Source organism: Neoarius graeffei, chromosome 19, assembly GCF_027579695.1.
Source record: "Neoarius graeffei isolate fNeoGra1 chromosome 19, fNeoGra1.pri, whole genome shotgun sequence".
NCBI lineage: Eukaryota > Metazoa > Chordata > Actinopteri > Siluriformes > Ariidae > Neoarius > Neoarius graeffei.
Window position 1 is genome coordinate 65,600,540 of NC_083587.1, and position 25,042 is coordinate 65,625,581.

The 25,042-nt window shown below is 39.6% G+C and overlaps 1 protein-coding gene across 1 annotated transcript; it reads left to right on the forward strand.

Annotated features, from left to right (window-relative positions):
- Positions 1-564: 564 nt before the first annotated feature.
- Positions 565-20,831, forward strand: grinab (glutamate receptor, ionotropic, N-methyl D-aspartate-associated protein 1b (glutamate binding)). Its single transcript, XM_060900456.1, has 7 exons — positions 565-708; positions 12,658-13,008; positions 14,318-14,430; positions 16,049-16,249; positions 16,420-16,548; positions 18,232-18,375; positions 19,948-20,831. Exons 2-7 carry the CDS (start codon positions 12,663-12,665, stop codon positions 20,095-20,097), a joined length of 1,083 nt encoding a protein of 360 aa, XP_060756439.1. The 5' UTR covers positions 565-708; positions 12,658-12,662; the 3' UTR covers positions 20,098-20,831.
- Positions 20,832-25,042: the final 4,211 nt, after the last annotated feature.

Genomic DNA, 25,042 nt, shown 5'->3' on the forward strand with positions numbered 1-25,042 from the left:
CAGTGTATTGACCCCACTGAACACCTTGTACGCCTCCTCACCTGACATCAGCACCTCACCTCACCTCACTAATGCTGTCATGGCTGAACTGAATGAATGCAAGTCCCCACAGCGATGCGTCAAAATCTAGTAGAAAGACTTCGCGGAAGAGAAGAGAAGAGAAGAGTGGAGCTTATTATAAGAGTAAAAGGGGAATACATCTGGAAAGGGACGATGGTCAAGGGTGCACAAACTTATAGCCGTATAGTGTATTTATTACTTATTGATATTTTTCACTTGTGAATATTATATGGTAAAAAGGAAGTAGGAAGGTTGATTTGATCTATTTTTAGCACATTTTTTAAATTTATCCAGTAAACGTAAATAATGTAAAAAATTTTAAGATGAGTAGCTCGATTAGACTTTAAAATGGATCCTTGTTTGTTTGTTTTTGTTCCTACGTCACAAGCGTCATTTCCGGGGACGCTGGCCTCTTTCCGGTGAGAGGAGGCAGCCTACGTCACGTGGCCTACCGGCCCGCTCTCATTGGCTGCTTCCTTGTCATTACAAAATGAAGGAGGGCGGAGCCTGAGTGGAGCAGGAAAGGTTGGAATAAAGATGGCGGAGGAGTAAGCTGAGGAGCTGCAGCGGTCTTGTCCTTGAAAGAATTCGGTTTTTTGTCGGTGAAAGGTTGTACACGCCGGAGAATCACAGAAAGGAGTAAGAGAGGTATGCTGTGTTGTTTGAGATGCTTTTAATCAAGTAAATCGTTAGATTTTGTCCAAGGAATGTGGCGAACTTTGTTGTGAGCTCAGACCGCAGCTTTGTCTCGGCTCGGTTTGCTTTCTGTTTTATTTTGTCTTACATCCGCTCACATTTATTGACTTTTCCATGCGCTGTACACGACCTGGATTCGTTTCTGGTTAAGATATTACAAAAGAAGTGGATCTGTATTGTTTATGCCGTGAGTTCCAGCCTGAAGTGGATGGGATTAATATTTCACCAGCTGACCCGTACCGTACTGTACCGACCCGTACCGTACCGTGATGAGTGTAAAAGTGTAAAGTAACTCAGGTCCTGAGCTCATCATCAGCCTCTGGTTCAGAAAAGGAATAAATACATGAACAAAGTCATAAAATGTCATAAACAGAAGCCGAAGTGTCAGGATCAGAATGGCTTTATTAATCCCTGGAGGGGAATTCAAATTTGCTACCAAGCTCCTGAACCAGAGAAGAAGTAAACATGTCTAAAAATAGAAGATAAAATCGTCTGAAAAAAGAATAAAGTAAATTTAAATAAGTTCAATAACTTTAAAGGCAAAATGAAGTGATTCTATACACAGTGATTCCTATATACAGTATACTGCACTGAGTGAAAGGATATGGGACATGGATTTTTTTCTGGGTATAATTATGTATAAAGGACATAAGAAATGCCGTCTAAATCACTGCAGGGCGTCAAAAATGTGAAAAATCATCACATTATTCAAGTTTTTTTATACATCAGCGTAAAACAAGGATTCGTTCATGAGCTAGGTGGTCACGTGACCCGTGACGTCACAAAAACTTTCCAAGGAGCCAGCGCTTGGGAATCTAATGTAAACAGGTTACCGAAATGGACACCATCGACAGTGACATTCCCGATGTTTCACAGAGATGTGAAGTTAGACCCTATCAATTCGAACCGATAGCTGGAAATTCACATGAACATGGATCTTGTCTTTACTCTGACGGGTCAGATGATTCTGAGAGTGAGAGTTCATTCAGCCCCCATGAAACTGAAAGCAGTCGGCTGGATAACACTTCCTGGTAAGTTAAAAACAATTCTGCTCAAAGGCTAATGATCTGTTGAAAGAAGTATTATTTTTGTATCATACATTGAAAGTTCATCATAGATCTAGCTAAAGTCCGCTGCAAGCTAGTTTTTTTGCTGATATTTTTCGAGATTGATTGAGATACAATGCTTCCAGAGTCCATTTACAGAAGTAAAAGCAAAACAGTAAACGATAGATAATAAAATAAATGGGGAAGAAAAATAATAAGAATTAAACAATAGTAGAAATAAAATATAGAATAAAATGAAATAAAAGTTCAAAAAAAACTCTTCTACAACTTCACCACAACTCTTCGATTCGGTACGTAAACAAAGAAGGACAGATATAAGAGTAAATGAGTCAGAATTATGATAATCAATAATTGATACGCCCAAAATTATAATACTATAATTAGACGCTTAGCGAATGCACCTCGTGGTGGCCGTAGCACTTCGGGTTTCACTCTGCCGTCTTGTTCCTGAATTGGGACATTGGGAACGGCTCCATCTTTAAGTAGCCTCTTAAATTTGGCTTGGCAATTAATATCGCTCAGTACCTGAGTATTAATGTTGAAAGAATCCTCAGTGAAATGGTCCGAACACAGTTTGTGGGAAACAGTAGGTGCAGAGTTTTTTCTACGGCAGTAGTGAGCCCACACTTTCCTCAGCTTCGGGTCCTTGGGGAATGCAAAAAACCTTACTCCAGGGCATTTCCCATTGGAATTATTGCAACCATAAGCAGCACAATACACCATGATGTTCAATGTACTTTAAAGACTATAAAAACAATTTTCTTGTCATCCACTTCTCCATTCATCTACCCGCTTGTGCTGTGCCCGAAAGTTTTTGTGACGTATGATCACGTGACAGCGGCTCTTCCGGTTGTAGAAAACGCATATCGGAAGTCGAGCAGAAATGCCATATAATCATCACGAATATAACGATTTTGCTGAATGTAATAGATGATTTTGTATTTGTTGATGCAATTAATTCATATTTTTAATGGAAAGAAACTGATATAGCGTGCATTTATGTTTCATGTCCCATATCCTTGAAGGATGCATGGTGAGAGAGCAATTCCAGCGTTATGGACGTGACACTTGAACTCAAAATGGCAACAAATGACCCAGTGCATGTTTTATTGTCTCCCAGTATTTAAACAGGTGTTGCATATTTTAAGGCTGTACCATACTGGAGAAGTGATAGAACAAGAACAATTCCCATAGTACATCTAGGGCATGCCAGAAAACGCCAATAAAAGATGCGTTATGGACGTGACAGAAAAAGTATCACTTTTCTTGGGTGACTGTACATTTTTATCAAACTCTGTGAAATTGTAAACCTAATGTCGAAATGGAGATATCCGTTTGATAGAGGGGTCCAAGGTGAATATTAAAAAATCTTTGTTTAAAATATTTTATATTTCATGCAGAGTTTCGGAAGGAAAAGTCAGCGTTATGGATGTGACGAAATTCCGTTATGGATGTGACGCGTCTGAAATAGACATGGCATATGTTTAGAAAATCAGCAATTTAACCACCATAACCCTTTGAAAAACTCTCTAAATATCAGCTAAAACTATCAAAGTTCTTAAATAATATTTAGGATGGCTATTGTTTTGCTGTTTGGTGGATTTTAGCATACATTTCTGTGGCTTGTGGCAATAATATAGAATTGTACATGATCAAAGTTGATTTTAGATTGGGTTTTACATTATCAGAAAGAAAGACTGACATATTAAGGCGAAGGGAACAATTGTTGCGACAAATTGGTTCAACTTATTCACATCTGTAAAATACAGGCCTCGGTGATATCTCTGGGAGTGGTTTTGATGTATTACATGTTGTTTTATTTTTGCATGGTGAGGTTGACATTTACATGGAATTGCCCGAGACAGTGCACCACAGGGCTGGGCGATTATTTTTTCCATGGGGCCACATGAGAAACAGAATTTCGTGGAGGGCCGGACTATAAGGCTGAACTAAATTCTGCGTAATATTAATTGTATTTCTTTATATAAAGCAATAAATAACATTGTTTTTACAAGCTGCTAAGACTGGTAAGTAGAGATGCACCGATTGCAATTTTTTGGGCCGATTCCGATTTCCGATTTTCCATGGAGTGTGACCTGCCGATACCGATTTTGGCCGATTCCGATTTCATTTTTTCAAACCACTTCACAGCACACACAAAGACTATTTTCTTTTTATCTTTTCTTTAATAGAACATTACGCCAGATTTTCAGTAATAAATTTTCAACACCTCAAAGGTTGAAAACAAACAAAAAGACATTGTTCTTTGTAAAATCTTTCTTCATGTTTGGTATTAACATATTAATTCCTGTAATAGGAAATTCACACAAACATTTTTTCTTTTCCCATCCAATATCTGGCACAAAAACAACTTCCCCCTCATATATTATTTGCCAACTGCTACGGAACACACTTTCATAAGCCTATTTACATCTGAAAACTTATGCCTTATAGAACAACCCATTTCTTCATTCAGTATCAAAATACAAAAATAATTTCCAGTCATACTTATACCACAGCCATTCTATCATCTTTGTCAAATGTGTATTTGTAGAGTAATTTCCAATGGAATCAAGTGCAACCAAGGTCGTAAAACAAACAAAAAGACATTTTTTTCTTTCTCTCTTTGTACAAATCTAACTAGATGTTTGGTAATAGGCTAACGTATTAATTCCTGTAATGGGAAATTCACACAACCACAAATGTTTTCTTCTTTTCACATCCAATATCTGGCACAAAAAAAAAAAATTAACTATCGTGAATTTTTTTTTTGTTAACGGCGCGCGCGCCGGTGCTCGTTAGGCGCTCAGGACTGACACTGTTCTGCGCAAGCGCAACACAATCGCACTAGAAAGCATGTTCAAGCTGCCAGTGTAGCTGCAGCCTTTTTAGTTGCGAATTACGAGTATTTCCACTTTCATCTCTATGTGATACACAAGTTTTGATCGGCAGAAAATCGGCATATTTTAATTTTGACCGGCCGGTCGCCGGTCATGGCCGATCACGTGAAAATCGGCCGATTCCGATCGGCAGCCGGTCAATCGGTGCATCTCTGCTGGTAAGAGTATGGGGAAAAACGAGGTTGCCTTACAAAAAATGTCATTTATTCAATCAAATTTCCCAAAACAATGGTTAACAAAACGTGAACGTTTGTACCGTTTTCTTTTTTCAGTCACATTCAAACACAATAAAGGCATCACAGTATTGTCTTTCTACTCCAGATATCAAGCACGATACATCATATTATAATAATGATGCCCACATTTCTAGTCTAATCACCTCATTTGGTGTTTTTCAGTTTATTTGTTCAGTGAGAGAAATCTCGTCTCTGTTGGTCTTTAACGAGTGCATCAGAGTCAGGTTGAATGTCTGAGGCGGAGATGCGAAGCACAGCTGACGGATTCGGTGTAGGTATCAGATCTACAGATCGGCTCGGGCTCCGGCGCCTGCTGGTGACATCATACTATGTGATTGGCTGGACCGTTTGAAGGATGACGTACAAGTTTGTGGTTGGTCTGGACAAATTACGGAAGTAGTTATCGCGGGATTAGGTTCCGTGGGATTTCATGTCGCACGCATTGCGTTTTTATAAAAGCAATGCACATTCAGTTCATGCATGAGGTAAAGTTAGAAAATACGTTTATTTTGTAATTTCTAATTAACCTTACGCGGGCCGGTCAGAATGAACCAAAGGGCCGGATGCGGCCCGCGGGCCGTAAAATGCCCAGGTCTGGTGTACCACGTGTAGCCCCCCTCTACTCTACTAGGAAAAATATAAGTACATTTAAGAGAGGTGCTATCTAACTAATATCAGGTAGTTCGTTTAGTTTAGGCCAGTCCTAGGTACAGCATTACAGGGGGAGTGAATTGACAAAAAGGCAACCATTTAAAAGGTAGAAAAACAGTATAGTATTTATTAAATGATACAAGTTAAATTTGACCCTTTCTCTTAATATGCCCCTTTTCCACCAAAGCAGTTCCAGGGCTGGTTCGGGGCCAGTGCTTAGTTTGGAACCAGATTTTCTGTTTCCACTGACAAAGAACTGGCTCTGGGGCCAGAAAAACCGGTTCCAGGCTAGCACCAACTCTCTGCTGGGCCAGAGGAAAGAACCGCTTACGTCAGCGGGGGGCGGAGTTGTTAAGACCGACAACAATAACAAGACCGTGAAAGATCGCCATTTTTAAGCGACGAGAAGCAGCAGCTGTACAAACGCGAAGTCATCCATTATTATTGTTGTTGTTGCTGCTGCTGCTTCTTACGCGTTGTTTTTGCTTCGATATTCGCGCTAAGGTTTATGCAAACGTAGCGACGTAACTGACGTATACAGCGACGTAATGACGTGGCTTCCTTTAGCACCGCGAGCTATGGAAAAGCAAACTGGTTCTCAGCTGGCTCGCAAGTTGAACGAGTTGTGAACCAGCACCAGCACCGGCCCCGAACCAGCCCTGGAACTGATTTGGTGGAAAAGAGGCAATAGAGAATAAAGAAAATAGTAACAAAACGATTCAAATAAAAAACACCCCAAAAAATAAATAAAAGAGAGCTCTTCAAATTCAAAGTATCAAATAAAATGTCCAAAAGAGAAGAAAAGTGTGGGTGTAAAATATCAGTGCATGTGTGCTTGGCATAATCCAGCTGATAGCGCTGATCTTCCAGTGTTCAGAGGAGGATCCAGGGACTGACTCGCCATCCAATTTCAGTTCACATCAAAAACCAATCTGCGGTATAGCAGTTTAATCAGAACTTAACATTTCACTCAATGAGGCTCAGCTACAACATTCCGTCATTCACTCACGTAATGAGAGCGAAGAGTTCTCACACACACACACAGGCTACTGTGCGCGTGCCCCCTAACATTCCACACCGCTCTTTAACGTCTCCCGTTTCTGAGGAGTCCAGTACTGTTAGCATTTACATAGATCATAAATACAATCCAATATATCACACTGACCATAATAAACTCATCCCAGAACATAAACAAGCATACACTAGTAGAACAGCAAAAGAGTAAACCTCTCCGATTGGTTTTTTAAACATCGATAAAATATCTGTCCATAAATATTACCCTAGCATGCTAATATGCTAGCCCCATACAATTCAATGCATCGCCAAGTGATGCTAACGAAAACAAAATCAGAATAACTCAGCGCAGAGATCCAGAAGGAAATTAAACAAGGGAAAGATGGACGTTCGGGCAGTATAAAGAGCGAAGTGATTTGAGAGTGTAAGTGATTTGGGAAGTAAATGCTGAAAGATAATTTAAGGTTCAAGAGAGATCAAGTTATCCAGTATTAAAGCTATCGAAGGAATCAAGCGCGGGAAAGTAATATAATGCCCGTATCTCGGCGACAAGAACGACCTTGCCAAAATAAAAGCCCTGCTTCTTGTTAACAGCAAACAATATTTATAAACTTCTAAGTAGTTCTATTAATCTATTTATTCCTATGTATATGTATTTAAATATGTATCTGTATACCGTATTTTCTGGACTATAGAGCGCACCTGTATATAAGCCGCATCCGCTCTATTTAAAAAAAAAAAGATATACAAGCCGCACCGGGCTATAAGCCGCAGATATCTATGTTGAAAAATTAGATATTTACTGCATGTACAGAACGATTTTGTACTGTAAATGTACATGTATGTACCTGAACAGATTCTTTCCGAACAGTGCCTTTTAACACGGCAGCAACTTTGCTGATTAAAACGGAACAGAACCAAGAGAAAATAACCGGTATTTATTTACCTTCATTTCTCCTGTGTTTGAAACCACAAGTCACTTTAATCATCTTCGCTGGATTTAAAAATAATTACCAGTTAGTAATTTGTCGTGCGTGTTCTATCTGCTAAAGATCTGCTAATTCTTCTTTGCATTGATTTTTCGTCTATCTTATTTTTGATTCTACTTCCGGTTAGAGCGCCCCTAGCGGTGGAAGAAAAATCCACAGAATAGCCGCACCTTTGTATAAGCCGCATGGTTCAAAACCTAGGAAAAAAGTAGCGGCTTATAGTCCAGAAAATACGGTATTTATCATATTTATTCAATATATTTAGGTTTAGTGACCAAATCTTTAGGTGGGTTACACACAGTTATACAGTGGCATTGTACAGCTTGACTGCAGCAGGTAGGAATGATTTCCTGGGTCTCTCAGTTGCGCAGCGTGGAAGAATCAGCTGTTTACTGAACATCTTCCTGTGGCTCTTCATGTAGAGGGTGGGAAGGACAGTCTAAGATTTTTATTTTGGACAGCGTCCTCTTCTCCAACACCACTGTCAGAGAGTCCAGTTCCTCGTCTACGACGTAGCTGGCCTTCCTGATGATCTTATTGAGTCTGTTAGTGTCCTTCACCTTCAGGATGGCGCTGGCCACCACAGACTCCGAGAACATCTGCAGCATCCATTGGCAGATGTTGAAGGACCTCAGCCGTCTCAGAAAACGGAGACGGCTCCGGCCCTTTTTGTATACCGTGTCCACATTTTTGGACCAGTCCAGTTTATTATCCAAGTACACCCCCAGGTACTTATATTCCTCCACCACGTCCACACCGACCGCTTGGATGTTTACAGGGTTCACCGGAGACCTGATTCTCTTCAGATCAACCACCAGTTCTTTCGTCTTCGTCACGATGAGCTGTAGGTGGTTCTTCCTGCTCCGCGTGACAAAGTTTTCCACCACCATCCTGTACTCGCTGTCATCACCACCAGTAAAATACGTTCAACCACTGCAGAGTCATCAGAAAATTTCTGGAGGTGGCAGGTGTCCGTGCAGTAGTTGAAATCTGGTGAAAAGGAAAACCACATGGGGGAGGAAGAATAAACAGCCTCACTTTTTCCAGCCACATCATATTTTTTTCCTGTTAAAATAAACCTTAAAGTGCATATCACGGGTAAATTCAGGAGCAAGATCGACGTAATTCTCCTATTTTATATTAAACTTTGGTCAAATATCTGTAACATTCTGCATTCTCTGCAATTTTTTTTTTAGCTTGCGCAATACCAGAAAAATTCAGTTGAAATCGAGCCATTTGAGGCGAATTGGTCCGCCTCTGAAAAAACTCGGCATTTCGAATTTCCCGGGAAACACTGATTTTCGTGACGTCGCGTGCGGGACGCCTCCCTCTGAATCCTACATCAGCGCTGGTTTGTTTATGAGAAAACGACCTGGTGGTTTTCTGCAAATTTCTTCAACGTTATCGTGTAATTATTAAAATGGTTAACAGATGTATCGTAGGAGGGTGTAGCAACACCAATCATGATGGGATTAGTACTCATCGTTTTCCAAAAGACCGGACAATGAGAGAGAAACGGGAGCGCTTGGTCTACACAGGCTGTGCACTGAAACCGTGCAAAGCTCGCGCAGCCTGCTGGCGCTTCCGCAGGTGACGTCACGAATCTGGCTCCAGACTCCGTTGGGATTTTTCCAGACGTGTTTTGTTATTTTTAAAATTTTTTCAGATGGTCTTGTGCAAAATTACCCTTCTGGATGAGTGTGTAAAGGGACATTCTTTCATATAAAAAAAACCACGAAATTGGTCCAGAATATGCCCTTTAACCTGTTCAAATTGTGTATAAGTATCATTTAATCCAGTTTAAATAAACCTTAACCTTTTGTATATCGCTGTGACACTATTACTTCTATTAAAAATGTATATAATGAAATCCAATATTATCTATAAGCAACTTTTATAATGCATATCTATATTTGAATCTTATTAAAATATAAATATGTAAAGTTCTTAGCTTTCATTTAAGCCTATTAAAACTTGATGTGTTGTAATTATCAATGAACAGTTACGGTATTTAGTTTTAATTACTGATAATTTTTTATTAAAAACATTTTTCCTATTAAGTTTCTTTACATCTGATAGAACATAGCCAGTGTTCGTTCTTTCTAAATGAACCTTTAATAATTATAATGATTTCAATATGCTGCTTAATTCATATTTATGAGTTATTTAACGTATGGCTTGACTGGAATGTTCCATTCAGGGGAATTCCGGGTAAGATTTCATCGTGGTTTGTGAGAACACAGCATCGCATGGGGTTTACATTTCTGATTCAGACTTTGCCAAAGGTTATGGAAATGTATTTGATCTCTCTTTTTTTTTTTTAAATGATAAATTTAATTCGCAAAGTAAGAGAGAAAATGAAAGAGCTGGTTTAAAGGTGCAAATATTTCATACTAGACTCATGATCAGATTATGGAGAAACGATGAAAAATAAGTTTAAGCCGCTTTCTCAGAACAGCTGTGTTACACAGCTGGAAAACAAATCTCGTTTGGAAACCTGCTGGAATGTATGTTTATGTTTGGGTTATTTTCTTGTCAGTCATTTTAGACACGCCCCCAACATACCTTCACATAACCCGGCAGTCTTCGCTGATGTGAACTCCCGTACGCACGCTCAGTCTGGTCCAACTTGTGTAATTTTTGGAGGTGGGCTCCAGGAAGAGGAAAAAGAACCAAATCTTATTTAACTCCACCCATTTAACACTTAATGCATGTTAATACCTAAACACTTAATTATTAATTCCTGTTAATGTCAGACTCGTGGTGTTTTTACCCGCGCTGAACGAAGCATACTGCGTTTTCTGGCGAATGTTTTTTTGTTTAATTCTGATTTGCAAATTAAAATACGTGCTCCAGAAAGTTTAAAAGATCGAGATTCATGTTCTCAAACCTCCCAGGGTTTTTTTTTTTTTAATTACAGACCCATTATTCAAATTTTCACGAGTTCAAACTAAAATTACTCACAACAAAGAGGAAACCTATAAAGCTGCAGTGAAGCTTTAAAACCACTGAAACCTGAGTCTGAAATGACTCACTGCTCTTTTTCAGAAACAGATGAACAGCAAATCACTTTCTTTCTGTTATCTGAGGAAGTGGCTTACAGGATGTTTACTGAAATGTAGGCTTCAGGATTGAGAGAATTATAATTCACCTTGTGCTGGGAAAAAAATGTATGTTTAAATGTATGCGGTGGGCAGGTACGATTTGTGACAGTAATTTTTGAAGAGGCATCGGTTCCAATTTTTGGTCAATAATGAGACGAGACTGATGGTGACGTGAGAGACGTGTTTCGTGTGAGTCAGTCAGGGTTGGTTTTAGGCGATATGACAGAAAATATCATGTTTCTCAAAGGCTTTTTGACAATACATGTTTTTGCTCACCAAAACAGCATTGTGGTATGGGTTTTTTTATTATAATACCTATTATATAATATATATGTTATTTACCAGCTGGGAGGTCCGTATGGTGAAATACCATGACCGAGGTCTTGAAAGTACTGAGCGAGGCCCTCTGGGCCGAGGTCAGTATTCAAGGCCGAGGTCACAGTATTTCACCATACGGACCGAGCTTAAGCTGGTAAATTTTTTATATATATATATATATAATATAATATTTCTTTACCAAATTCTAACAGAAAACGAGAGCGCCCGAAAGGGAAAGCTGAGCCGCCATTTTGAATCCTCATTCACGGCTGTAATGCAAATGGCTTCCTCCTCGGTATACAAGTGCACTTCCATGGCAGGAAAAAAAACTACATTTTGCCGCCTATGTAGTCCCCTGTTTATACAAATAGGAGTCATTCAGGATTCAGCCATGTTTTTGCTCAACGTTAGCAAGTTAGAGTTTTTTAGCTTTCTCCTGAAATGTTTTCTTTTATTTCTTCTTCTTCCTCAGGGTAGTAAAACTCGCTTTCGCTGTGAACGCTGTCGCTATCGCTATCCATGCTGTAAAATTAATGCTATTCTCCTGAGAAATGCTGGCAAACATTTATAAGATTTCTGATAATCTTATAAATAAATCTTATAAAAAAAAAGATAAGTGTTGACAAAAAATGCTACTATGTTTGTTGTGAACGAGCGAGTCGCCAGAGGTCCGTAACCGGGGTCCGTATCGTAGGATACAGACCCGCTCGCCAGCCAATCAGAGCGCAGGATTTGATGGAAACCAGAGCGCGAAAAAAATGTGTTATTTGTTTAATTTAAAAAATATGATGCCAAAAGTTTTTTTTTTTTTTTTTTTTTTTTTTAAATCAATACACAATTTTAAAACCACTTCAGCCACTTGTAATGATAAAACAGATAAATGTTATATCAAGATATTGCAGAAAAGCAGACTGTCAGGTCATTTATCCTGATATTTAACCCCGCCGACAGTAGTCGGAGGGGTTATTATTTTCACCTGCGTCAGTCTGTGTGTGTGTGTATCTGTCTGTCTGTCTGTCTGTGTGTCTGCAAGATATCTCAAGAACCAATGGATCGATTTGGACCAAATTTTGTACATGTGTTGCCAATCACCCAGGAAGGAAACCATTAAATTTTGGAGGTCAAAGGTCAAGGTCATGGCAGAACTTCGAAATTTTCACCCAATGTATTTTAATAGGGAAAAGGCGGGGTTTGCACTCGTTAGAGTGTCCCTGTCTAGTTATGTTTTATGATCGTGTAACATCAGCTGGTATCAGGTTGGTCTCGGAGAGTTTTGTAATGTATAAATGAGCAGAGTTGTTTCCTGGTTAATTAAAGCTTAATTTAAAAAAAATAATTTTTTTTAGATTTTGGAGTTTTTTTAAAAGAGATTTTAAGGGTTTTTTTTGTTAAACATTTTAATTTAGACTTTTTTTTGTGGATGTATAAAATTTATTGAAACAAAAATCAGAAATTCTGAATCAGAAGTCCAGAGTAATATGACTTCACTCTCTTCAGCATATCTATCTATCTATCTATCTATCTATCTATCTATCTATCTATCTATCTATCTATCTATCTATCTATCTATCTATCTATATTTCACAAAATATATTTTCTTATTTGTTTATTTTTATTCCTAGCCACCATGTCACAGAATAAAAGTGGATACGTCCCATTCGTGGACAGTGGCTCACCTTCGCCGCCGCAGGGCTTTGCATACGAGCAGCCGAACCCTGCTGGATTCGTCCTGCCTCCTCCGGACTACAACGGGCTGCCCGGAGTTCCTCCAGGAATTCCTTTAGGAGCCCCAGGTGTTCCGGGAGCCCCCGGTGTTCCGGGAGCCCCTGGTGGCATTCCCTTTCCTCCTCCGGGAGCATTTATGCATCCAATGTACGGTCAGAGCGGACCCGGATATCCACAGCCTCCGATTCCACACACAACTCCCTACAACGAGGCACCTTCAAATCCGACTCCGTACCAGTACAGTCCAGGTGAGGGGGCGTGTCTCTGATCACCAGGGACATTTGTATTTCTATCAGAAACTTTTTTTTTTTTGTAAAGGGGAACTGAAAGTCATTTTTAAACTTGCTTTATTTCTTAATTAACGCGTTATTTAATTACTTCTTCGGTTTTATTAACCTTATATCGTGACTCGTATTTGCATATTATATTACACTTATCAGCCTTTTCGGTTTTTAGCCATGTTGAATGTAGTTCGTTTGGTCCACGGCAGGCGTCGCTTATCCGCACGATCTTTACAAGACTTGTGCGAGACTTCAAACGTGAAGTGTCAGCGCCGCCATTTTGAAAACTGTTTACACAGCGGCCAGATCACCAGACCATTCCAATTTAGATTCATTTCGAGATTTTCCAGCTTCATCAGTGATGGAGATTATTCCACACGACTTCGAACCAACGTGGAGTAGAGAAGAGTCGGAAAGATGACAGGATAAGGACGAGTCCGTCACGCTGGTATTTACATCATTACTGTCACACAATTAAAACGTGCCAGATCAGGCAGCTGGTGGGTTTTCAAAATGATAAATACATATTATACTGAGCGCATTTCCCACATAATCCTCACTAAGGTTTCGGACAGCACTACAAAATGGCGTCCACACTATATCGTGAGTAGGGAGCGATTTCGGACACAGGGAAAACTTCCAGCTTGGTTACGTCAGCGTTCGAAAGAGGGCGCGCGCGTCTTTTGACAATGTTGGCAGATGTTGGTCACTTTGATTTCCGCTGTACGTTTTACTTCTGTCCTACGATGTCTCGCACAGGTCTCAACGAATCTCGTTTACGGCCGTTGCCATATGGCCTGATGTATATTACAGAGCATATTTCAAACACTCATAACTCGCTATCAAATCAAAGTCTTTCCCGTGCCATGTGGCGCATAGGGCGGCGCCGATTTCCATTTCCGTAGCCCTCGGCCTCTCGCCTATTACATAGCTAGGGTTACAGTGGGGGGCGGGTCCTCTGGTAACCGCAAGAGTTTGACGCCCACTTACATCTGTATTGCAGCATGCCTTACCAGACGGCAGTAGGTACCATTTTTAGGATGGTCTTTGGTACGACCTGACCGTGAGTAGAACGCAGGATTTCCCGATCGAGAGGCGGACACGCTAACCACTTGGCCAACTCGCGGTCATTCATAACTTGCTATAGCAGTGACAAATTAGCTGTCAGAAATGCATTCCTATATTTAATAAAATGAGAAATAGAATCCTGATAATAAAAAAATTGCCGTCAGTTCTCCTTTAACGGGTTTAATTGTTTTTGTTTTGTGAAACGCAGATGCATCCAACAATTTTTACCAAAGTGACGAGCCTCCTCCGGTGTACGACCACGAGGAGATCACGGTCTCTGGGTTCGATGACAAAGCAGTGAGACGAGCGTTTATCCGCAAGGTAAAAAAAGACCAGAGTAACTGATTCAGCGATGGGAGTGAAGCTGTGTGTCATGGTGCAGGAGGGTTGGTCGGATTTAAAATCAAATGCAATTCAGTTTTTTTTTTTTTTTTTAATTTAAAAAAAATTGACCAAAGATTTACACGTGTGAAGAAATACAGCCTTGATTTATTTAAATGATGTGGATGTTTTCGCTCAGCCTGATCTATAAATCTCATTTTTACAGACTTTCAGAACAAAAAAAATTGTCATTCAGAGACAAAAAAACAGCATCGGAAGCAGTGACCTCTTCTTTTCAGTATTTATGAATATGTAAATAAAACCACACCCCAAAACAGTTTCCGAAAGCTTTTTTTTCACCACAACTTTTCGGACGTCTTCAGAACCGAGGTGTTTACTACGGCTGTAACGATATGCGTATCGAAATCGCGATACGCAGAGCCGCGATCCGTATCGCGATACAAGAAGGCAGAATCGCGGTACACCCTTTCAAACTTCTCCTCAGCCCAAAAACAGAGGCGCTTCCAAACTTCAATTTATGAATACTTTACTTTTTATTTAAATTACATTTTAAACTTACTTAAATTACTTTTATTTTTTTATATCTATTAGTAAGTCGTTTTTTCGCCGACCTGCGACAATCTTCTGCGAGTCACGCAACGTCCACACTCGCCACTGGCAGAGCATTCATTTCTTTTAAGCGGTCGTCATTCTGGTTGCGACGCGGGGAGCGAATCTGTAAACAAGCAGCTCATTGGCTGGCTAGGTGTGCCACAAGCCAATCACAATCACTTGACCGGAAAGGCATGCAGTGTTGCCAGATTGGGCGGGTTTAGGTGCTTTTTGGCTGGTTTTGAATGTATTTTGGGGTGGAAAACGTTAGCAATATCTGGCAACACATGTCTGCTTGGGCGGAAGCCTTCTGCGGCAGTTACATTTTGACACGCGAGCAATGTTTCACCATAAAAATTCCGTAATTTCCATCTGTTTTCCGCGATCACAGAAAATCATTGGCCCTATGAGAGTGAGACAGTGAGAGAGGGCCCCCCCCCCCCCCCCCCCCCCCCCCCCAAAAAAAAATCTTAACGGATTTACACGATTTGGAAAAATGACTTTTTCAGAACCAAAAAAAACAGAGCTTCCGGCTCAACAGTATTATTTTGAGAAATAAAACAGTCTTTGGATATACATTTGTTCATTTTTGCATACATATTACTCATTCTCTGCAGTGGTCTGAATTATTTGTTATTAAATAGTTAATGTAAGTAAGTAAATGTTAATAAGTCAAATTTACTACTTTAAAAAAACATTTTAAAAAAAAAATCATGGGCGTATCAAATCGTGGGTCAAAAATCGCGATACGAATCGAATCGTGAGTTGGGTGTATCGTTACAGCCCTAGTGTTTACGCTTCTTTGCGATTTCTTGGGAACACGACAAAACTTTTTCTCTCTTATTAATATATAGAGAGGCTGGTGAGGGAACGAGTGTTTATAGCTGCTATAATGTCCGTGAGAACAGGAACTAACTTGTTTCATGAAACATTAAATGTAAATATAAACATCAGATTTGTTGTAATAATAACCGTGTGTGTGTGTGTGTGTGTGTGGTGTTTGCAGGTCTTCCTCGTTCTCACTGTGCAGCTCGTAGTCACCTTCTCCGTTGTCGCTCTCTTCACCTTTGAGCCAACCGTCAAGGGGTTCGTGAGGGAAAACACCTGGACCTACTACGTGTCCTACATCATCTTCCTCGTTCCGCTCATCGCCATCAGCTGCTGCGGAGAATTCCGCCGTAAACACCCCTGGAACCTGGTGGCCTTGGTAACGACCCACACTGTTCATTGCGTGCTCTAAATTGTTATGCAGTCACTAACTGGACCAGAACTCTGGAAAAATGTGAAAACAGAAATTTAAATAATATCCATAATAACTGTTGAAGTTAAAATGAAGTTATCGTGTAGACTGACGTGTTCTGGCGCTTTTCGTTTCAGTCAGTGTTGACTCTGAGCATGTCGTACATGACGGGCGTGATCGCCAGCTTTTACAACACGGACGCCGTCATCATGGCCGTCGGCATCACCGTCGTGGTTTGCTTCACGGTGGTGATCTTCTCTCTGCAGGTCGGCGCTCTGGTTTATTTATTAACTTTTTTTAAAGGTTTTAACCCCTTCCTTTCCAGGAGTCCGCGTGTGTTGGGTTTGAGGTCGTCTGCTGACCATGAAGAGAGCTACAACTACGGTACCAGTGTTCTCCACTATCGTTATTGACTCGGCGGCCCGCCAAGTCATAGCAGCTAGAAGAGCTATTACCGCCGACTCATAAATGCGCCGCCGAGCCTTAATTTTTGGCCGCCCAGTCAAAAAAAATAAAAGTTTACTTCAAAGAAAAGTAAAAAAAAAAAACACGCCAATACAAACACCAAAGTAATTATCTGATCGCAGATCGTTGATGCGCTTTACTTTACGATAGGTTCAACAGAGGCCCGTAATGCTTGCTCGCTCACTCGTCACGCCGCATGTGTAGTGCGTGCCAGTTAAGTGGCTCCGATTGCCTCAGACCTCCGAGAGGAGTACGGTGGAAAGAACAGACACATACTGCACATCAAATGAAAGGTAATTTTGTGTAGAATTCAACTAAAAACAAAGATATTCTATTCAATAAACATTTCAGTAACGGACTGACAAATGTAAAGTCGGCTCAAAGTGTCAGAAGATTTTGCACAAAAGCAGCTACTTGCGAAATAAATAACATGCAACTTAGATGCCAGGAAGTGGCGTCTGAGGGTTTCTTATCTCAAAATTTTCTGGTGCGGGGGGGCCCCCCTCGCGAACCCCCCGCCGACAACCGCTCAATACTACCGCCGAGCTATAGCTTCCGGTAGTGGAGAACACTGAGTACAGTTTAGAAATGAAAACGTGTAAACTCTGCGTTCTCTTCAGCTAACAAACCCACAGGGAGAAGACGGAATACAAATTTAAAAAAAGTTGTATATGTATATATTACAGACTGCACCTTTGAAGAGTTGGTGATGAACTCAAAGCTTGAAAATATTTACACTACCGTTCAAAAGTTTGGGGTCACCCAGACAATTTTGTGTTTTCCATGAAAAGTCACACTTTTATTTCCCACCATAAGTTGTAAAATGAATAGAAAATATAGTCGAGACATTTTTCTGGCCATTTTGAGCATTTAATCGACCCCACAAATGTGATGCTCCAGAAACTCAATCTGCTCAAAGGAAGGTCAGTTTTATAGCTTCTCTAAAGAGCTCAACTGTTTTCAGCTGTGCTAACATGATTGTACAAGGGTTTTCTAATCATCCATTAGCCTTCTGAGGCAATGAGCAAACACATTGTACCATTAGAACACTGGAGTGAGAGTTGCTGGAAATGGGCCTCTATACACCTATGGAGATATTGCACCAAAAACCAGACATTTGCAGCTAGAATAGTCATTTACCACATTAGCAATGTATAGAGTGGATTTCTGATTAGTTTAAAGTGATCTTCATTGAAAAGAACAGTGCTTTTCTTTCAAAAATAAGGACATTTCAAAGTGACCCCAAACTTTTCAACGGTAGTGTATTTATTTGAAATATTTAATCACAGCTGATTAGCCATCTCGGATTTATCCTTAAACAGCACCTCTCGTTTGTCTGTGTAACTTCATTATGGTAGAATTTCCTGGAAATACTCCTCTAATGAGTGGAATTTGGGGGGGGTGTTTTGTTTTGTTTTTTTTGACTAAGCTGAGTTGATGAGAGCCCTGCCTTGTTTGTTTTTTTTTTTTGCAAACCTGCACAGACCAAATATGACTTCACTTCCTGTGCCGGAGTCCTGTTTGTGTGCGTGATCGTCCTCTTCCTCTTCGGGATCCTCTGCATCTTCATCCGCAACAACATCCTGCACATCGTGTACGCCTCGCTGGGCGCGCTCCTCTTCACCTGTGTAAGACTTTATTATTTTTTTTCCCCCCTTATGTTATAAACATTATCTTTGAGCATGAAGGGAAACGTGGTCCGTTCCAAGAGAGCTTCATAAAATGCTCTGAGCGGAACCGGCGTCCGTTTTGATCGTAAACAAGCCGAGGTTAAACAGACGTCCCTGTGGAGCGCGGTCTACGACTTCATGATTAAAACACAACAATACCTGGATACTTTCAGCCAGCGCTTGAAACTAACGGTGTCCCGGGGACCATAAAAAATGTCATCGGGACACAAAATTATCATATCTGGGACAATTCCGGGACAATGGAAAAAAATAGATCTAGAAAAAAAGTTCTACATTAATATTATTTACAAAGCCGTAAACCATACGTAGACATTCACCTAATTTGTCAATTTTAATTTTAAAACGTTAACAGCGAAAAATACATAGTAGCTACACTTTCGATGCACCTGCATCCGTAGGCTACAGAGCAGCGCATTCTGTTCTAGAATCTTCGGCCGGAGTCCGCATTATATGGACTTGGAATGGAATTGCTACCGCACACGCTGCGCCGACTCTTGCCAGAACAAAAATGCTGAAGTGGTTGAAGCGGACCGACCGCGGGGAAGAAACTGAAAGCCCAGACATAACGTCTCCGGGACCTTCAGGATCCAAAGTGTCATCGCCTGGTCTGCAGGCAACACTAGCAACTGAATGAACTTAATGAACACTGTTAGACACGTTATAAAATACAACAGGAATGATGTGGCTGGATAACGGAAAAAATGGATAAAATGGATAACGGAAAGTTCATAAAATGGATAACGGAAAGTTCATAAAATGGATAACGGTAATGGTGAAAATTATAAGTTGGCCTTATAAGTGCCAACAGATATTCAAGGTATAAGTAGATGAAATGAACATAAAAGGGGTCTTATTTTCAACTAAAGTGTACTGCAGATGTAGGGAGTTGAAACATTTTCTGAATGAGCTAGTTGGCCCCTTTAAATAAACGGGTATCTATTCATACAGTGAGATCGCCAAAGTTTAATATACTGAAAATGCAATAACTGTAATTTTGAAGTAGATGATGTATAGGACATGTGTCGCTTGTGTCTTGTGACTTATTGTAAAAATGATATAAAGGGTTCAAAATCCCATAGTTACAAATATAATAGTAACTTCATATGATAATATTAACCACTGGTTATTTCAGAGAGGGAAAAAATGGGGACACTATTGCTTCCATTCGGGACAATACAACACAGAATTCGGGACCACTGGGGGACACAAAGAAAAAAAGTTAATTTCGAGCCCTGCTTTCAGCGTAGGAATTACCATGCTCGCGAGCGAAGCTGATGAGCAAACGGTGGGAACTCATTCGGACAGTTTGTGAGGGGAAAACGAGGAGTCTGGTACTGAAATCCTACTCATGTCCACGTACTGTATATGAGCGAGTTTACTATCGGTGAGCTCTTAACGTCGTCATACCGGTACATGACGCACGCGATCACTAGCTTGAGCTTCGCGTGCTGTTTCTATGCTGTGGATAATTAATAAGTAATGAATTAATGAAGGTGCATTGTGTTGCAGTTTTTGGCCGTGGACACGCAGCTGCTGCTGGGGAACAAGAAACTGTCCCTGAGTCCCGAGGAGTACGTGTTCGGAGCGCTGAACCTTTACCTGGACATCATCAACATCTTCCTGTACATCTTGCAGATCGTCGGCCGAAGCCGCAACTGACACGCAGCAGCGAGGTTAAACGCAAGCGCTGTTTTCTTTTTCACTACCTTTAAAACTAGGCTAGCCTGGTGTGTAAACCTTTATGTAAAAAAAATAAAGTGAACCAGCATTGTTGCTATTATTGTTATTGTTATTATTATTATTATTATTATTACTACACTAAATACCGATCCACTTTTACTCCGCACAGTCAGTCCAGTATATTTAATGGAAGCATTTAGCCTCCAGTTTAGTGTGCTGCGCTCAATGTACATCCCAAAATGGCGTCTCGTCCATCGGAATGGATGGATGGATGGATGGGTGAGCTGTTTTTAAAATAATAATAATAAATTTGCATAAAACCCAGCAGTGAGATTAACATCAGCACATTGTCATCACTTCCTTGATTTCAGATTGCAGTGCTGTCCTTCCTGTAAATACACATCTGAATCAACTTTTAGTTCATTATTGTTGTGAATCCTGCACTTATTACCCCTTTAATGCAGTGATCAGTTATCTGTAGTGTGTAATGATGTATTAATACACAGTTAACTACCGTGCTATTATTATTATTATTATTATTATTATTTTTTTTGGACTAACGCAGACCTTTAGTTTTATTCAAGGTTCTTAAAGCAATCTTTGATTACTTGTTATTGCTGTATTTCCCAGTAATGCGTAAACAAATCTGTATTTTTCAATAAATGGATTTCTGTCTGACAAAAGATACGGAATAAAATCTGTTTGTCCTCCCAGTCACCTGCCTGATGTTTTCAATATTTACAACATCGCCATGATTTACAGAAAAATCCTTCTCTTACAAATTGCATCCAATTTAAAACTGCATTTTTTTTTAAAAATCTTGCATCGCTGCGTGTATCGTCCTGTCATTACGTAATCGTTTAGCAAATTACCACACTGTAAAAAAAAAAATAGTTGAGAATACTTGAAATTTCAAGGCAACCGTCTGCATTAAGAATTTAATGTTTTGCCAACGATGTGCCCATGATAATCCAAACTATGATAAAACTGTTATCTTTATTAAGAATTCTTAAGTCAATTATCAATTCCTCATTCTGCCAACATAGATTTCTCTTTTTGCTGAACAGTGGCATTCACAGTAGTACAAAAAGGCAATTGAGGTTATCACAATTTTTTTTTTTAGATTTTTTTCACCTCTATTTGGATAGGACAGCGTAGAGACAGGAAATGAGCGGGAGAGAGACGGGGAGGGATCGGGAAATGACCTCGGGTCGGAACCGAACCCGGGTCCCCGGATTTATGGTATGGCGCCTTATCCACCTGAGCCACGACGCCCCTGAGGTTATCACAATTTATCATTAAACTATACATGCCTTTTTTCATTGTTCTACACAATTGCAAAACTTCAATATTGAAATAAAGTTTTTTTTTTTTTTTAAAGTTTAAACCCACGTCGTGGGTGTGGCTCAGGTGGATAAGGCGCCATACCATAAATCCGGGAACGCGGGTTCGATTCCGACCCGAGGTCATTTCCTGTCTCTACGCTGTCCTATCCAAATAAAGGTGAAAAAAGCCCCCAAAAAAAGTCTGATAGCCTCAATTGCCTTTTTGTACTACTGTGAATGCCACTGTTCAGCAAAAGAGAAATCTATGTTGGCAGAATGAGGAATTGAAAATTGACTTAATTAAGAATTCTTAATAAAGATAACAGTTTTATCATAGTTTGGATTATCATGGGCACATCATTGGCAAAACATAAAATTCTTAATGCAGACGGTTGCCTTGAAATTTCAAGTGTTCTCAACTATTCTTTTTTTACAGTGCAGCTGGAATTCACAAACTGGTTTCTGTAACATGAAATGAGAAAATGGGCATCGTGTTTATTTTATGGTTAAATGTGTGGTACTGGTGCGTGTTGCATAGCGAGGGGTGCCAAAACTTTAATCCTGGCAGGAAAGAAAGTTGGTTTTGTCATGCTGGAGAATTCCAGAAAGCATCTATGTCTTAACATTTATTATTTTATAGCTTCTTAGTAGTACATTTCTAGCTAATATTCACTAATTTATGACTTGTAACCTGAATTAATTACATAAAATTCCACTTTGAAGGTTATTTCCTTCAGCATGGTTAGGGAGTCGTCTGACTCGTTGCTTGTTAATTCCCGGACAGAGATGGTCGGGTTTACGAACAGGTTTCCCAAACTGATGTAAACGCAGCGTCTGTGTGAGACCATGATGAAATTCAAACACGTCATGATGTGTTTGTTTGTATTTGACTCATCAGTGGTGTGCAATGTTTCTAGCTCCTCCCATAAGGGGAAAATACAGGCTTGTGGATTGATACCGTACTGTACCGTAGCCTGCTGTCCAGTGGAAAAGTGTTAAAAGGGTTCAGGTTTGCGTTTGAGTGTTTAACATGAACCACTGGTCAATCATAACACTTCAACAGTGCCACATCTGAGTCCAGGGTTTGTTTTGGTTTGTTTTTTGGAATAGAATTCTGCTGTGATGCACAGCTACGCATCATCAGTGTTGTCATGGCGACAGCATTCTGAATTCCGCTCCACTGATGTTAAAACTCCCAGTCAGTCAGTCAGCTGCTCTGTCTCCGAACTGAACACTGTTTGTTTGTTTTTCTGCTTCGTTTTCAACCATGACGGATGATTTTTACACCTCGCTGTTTCTTCGAATCGAGAAACTCCAGTGTGAGGTGGATGATCTGAAAATGCTGAATAATTTGGTGAATGAGAATCTGGAGCTGCGCTCGAAGCTGCACGTGTTGGTCGATGGAACCTCTCCAGTCAGGGTGAAAAGCAAGAGGAGGCCAGGTAGCTCGCAGCACTCGACCTCACAGCCGTGATCATCTTCTGTTTCGTCACACAATGTCACAATCCACCATCATCAAAATGATCGTTATTAAGTTCTTCTCGTTATTCGCTGGTTCGATTGGTCACTTGGGTTTAATCCAAACCTTAAAAACTTCACCACACCAACGTGTGCAAGTTCAGGATGTAATAACAATCCGACAATTTGGATTGATCCGTTGATTGAAAAGAATCGATGCGAGGAAAAGCTCATATATTTAAGCTGATTGTAAATTTAACAGGCTTGTTTTGTTCCCGGAATCCTCCACGGACGCTTCTACACAGCTGCAAGTTCACATACAGTTTTGAAAAAGACACAAACTTTTTTTTTTTCTCCATGTCTGACAGTAAAACTGAGGAAACTTTTCCTGTTTTAGGTCAGTTAGGATCCCAAAATTAGTTTTTTATTTTTAAAACGTCTGAATAATCAGAGAGAATTTTTTTATTTCATCAAAGTCAAAAGTTTACATACATTTGGTTAGTATTTGGTAGAATCAGGGCCGCGTTAACCCTTGCCGAGGCACAATTAGAAATACTATTGAACTACTACAATATAAGTGGTTGATGCGGACTTACATAACTCCATCTATTCTACACAAGTACAATGACGATATACCTGATACTTGTACAAAATGCAACAAATTTAAAGGTGATTTCTATCATTGTATATGGGAATGTGAACACATAATGTCATTCTGGGAGGGGCTGAGAGATATGATAAATAAGATAACAGGTATAAATTTAACATTATCAGCAAAAGTGTTTGTTATGCACTTATATCCTCTCGAAGTGACATTGGGAAGAAGGGAATATATTTTTCTTGACATGTGTTTGTTACAAGCAAAACGTTTAATTGCTTTATTCTGGAAAAGAATTCAAGCACCAAATGTGAATGATTGGTTGAAAGAAATGGCAAATAATATGGTCATGGAGAAAATAACATATATAGTGAAAGGTAAAGGCAGTAAATTTGAGGAGATATGGTACCCATTTTTAGCCTTTCTGGAAAAAGATGGAGGCAATGGAACACCAGATGTGAATAATACAGACACCAATTGAGAAGCTTTTTTTATTTTTTTTTATTTTTTTTTTAAATTTTTTAATTTTAATTTTAATTTATTTTATTATTATTATATATTTTTGTATTTATTTTTAATAATGTATGTATTAACGAGGTTTTTAATTAGTTATTATTTGTTTTCGGTTTAGTTCTTTCTGTCATTTGAATTTGGTTTATGTTAAACTTTAAAGGTTTTTTTTTTGTATTGTCTTATATATTGTCTTTGTTCAAATGTAAGTATACCAATGTTAAAACTCAATAAAAATATTTGGAAAAAAAAAAAAAAAAGAAATACTATTGAACGATAAAACTTTATATCCATCAACACCTATTTAATCGAGAAAAAGCAATGGTGAAATAGGCAACTGCATGGTGAAAAAATCCATCAGACATCACGGTTAACAAGTCTGGTTAACTAAAGTTTAGCCTCAAGAAGCCTTTGAATGAGTGAGTCAATGAACAACATGTCAAGAACATAACCGAGGCCTACAGCAGTTTCTTTAGTATTCAGAACAAGAACATTCATTCAGTATATAACCGTTCGTTTTCATTTTGGAATCCAGGCGACTTTTAACTTGTGAAAACAAAGAGTGATAACAAAGAAAGAAAAATATCTTGCTTCTCATAAATAAATCTCAAAATGTTAGGCTATGTGAAACATTTCATCCTTTCACACACGTAATGTCCCAAACAGCAGTGGCACACAGCTTTGCGCATTCAGTTTGACAGCCATGGGTCAACTTACAAGGGCACTTTTCTGGAAAGCGAAGTCATTAATTAAATAATTGAACTCAAGCTGGCGTAGCGTGTGAAGCAGTGGCGGCTGGTAGTCTTTCAAACAGGGGAGGCTGGTCGGTTACGATATTTCCAGATTTTAAAAGAAAAAACACATCAGTTTTGGCCATACTCTTGCCTCTGATCTGGCTGATTGTTGGCTGCGTCACAAACTGTGAAATAACAGGTTCTTTTGGCCCATTAGCCTACCGTCCAATATACATGATGGGGGAGGGGGGGATATTTTAACATTTTATATTTTAAAATTGTGGCATGTTGTTTAAAAA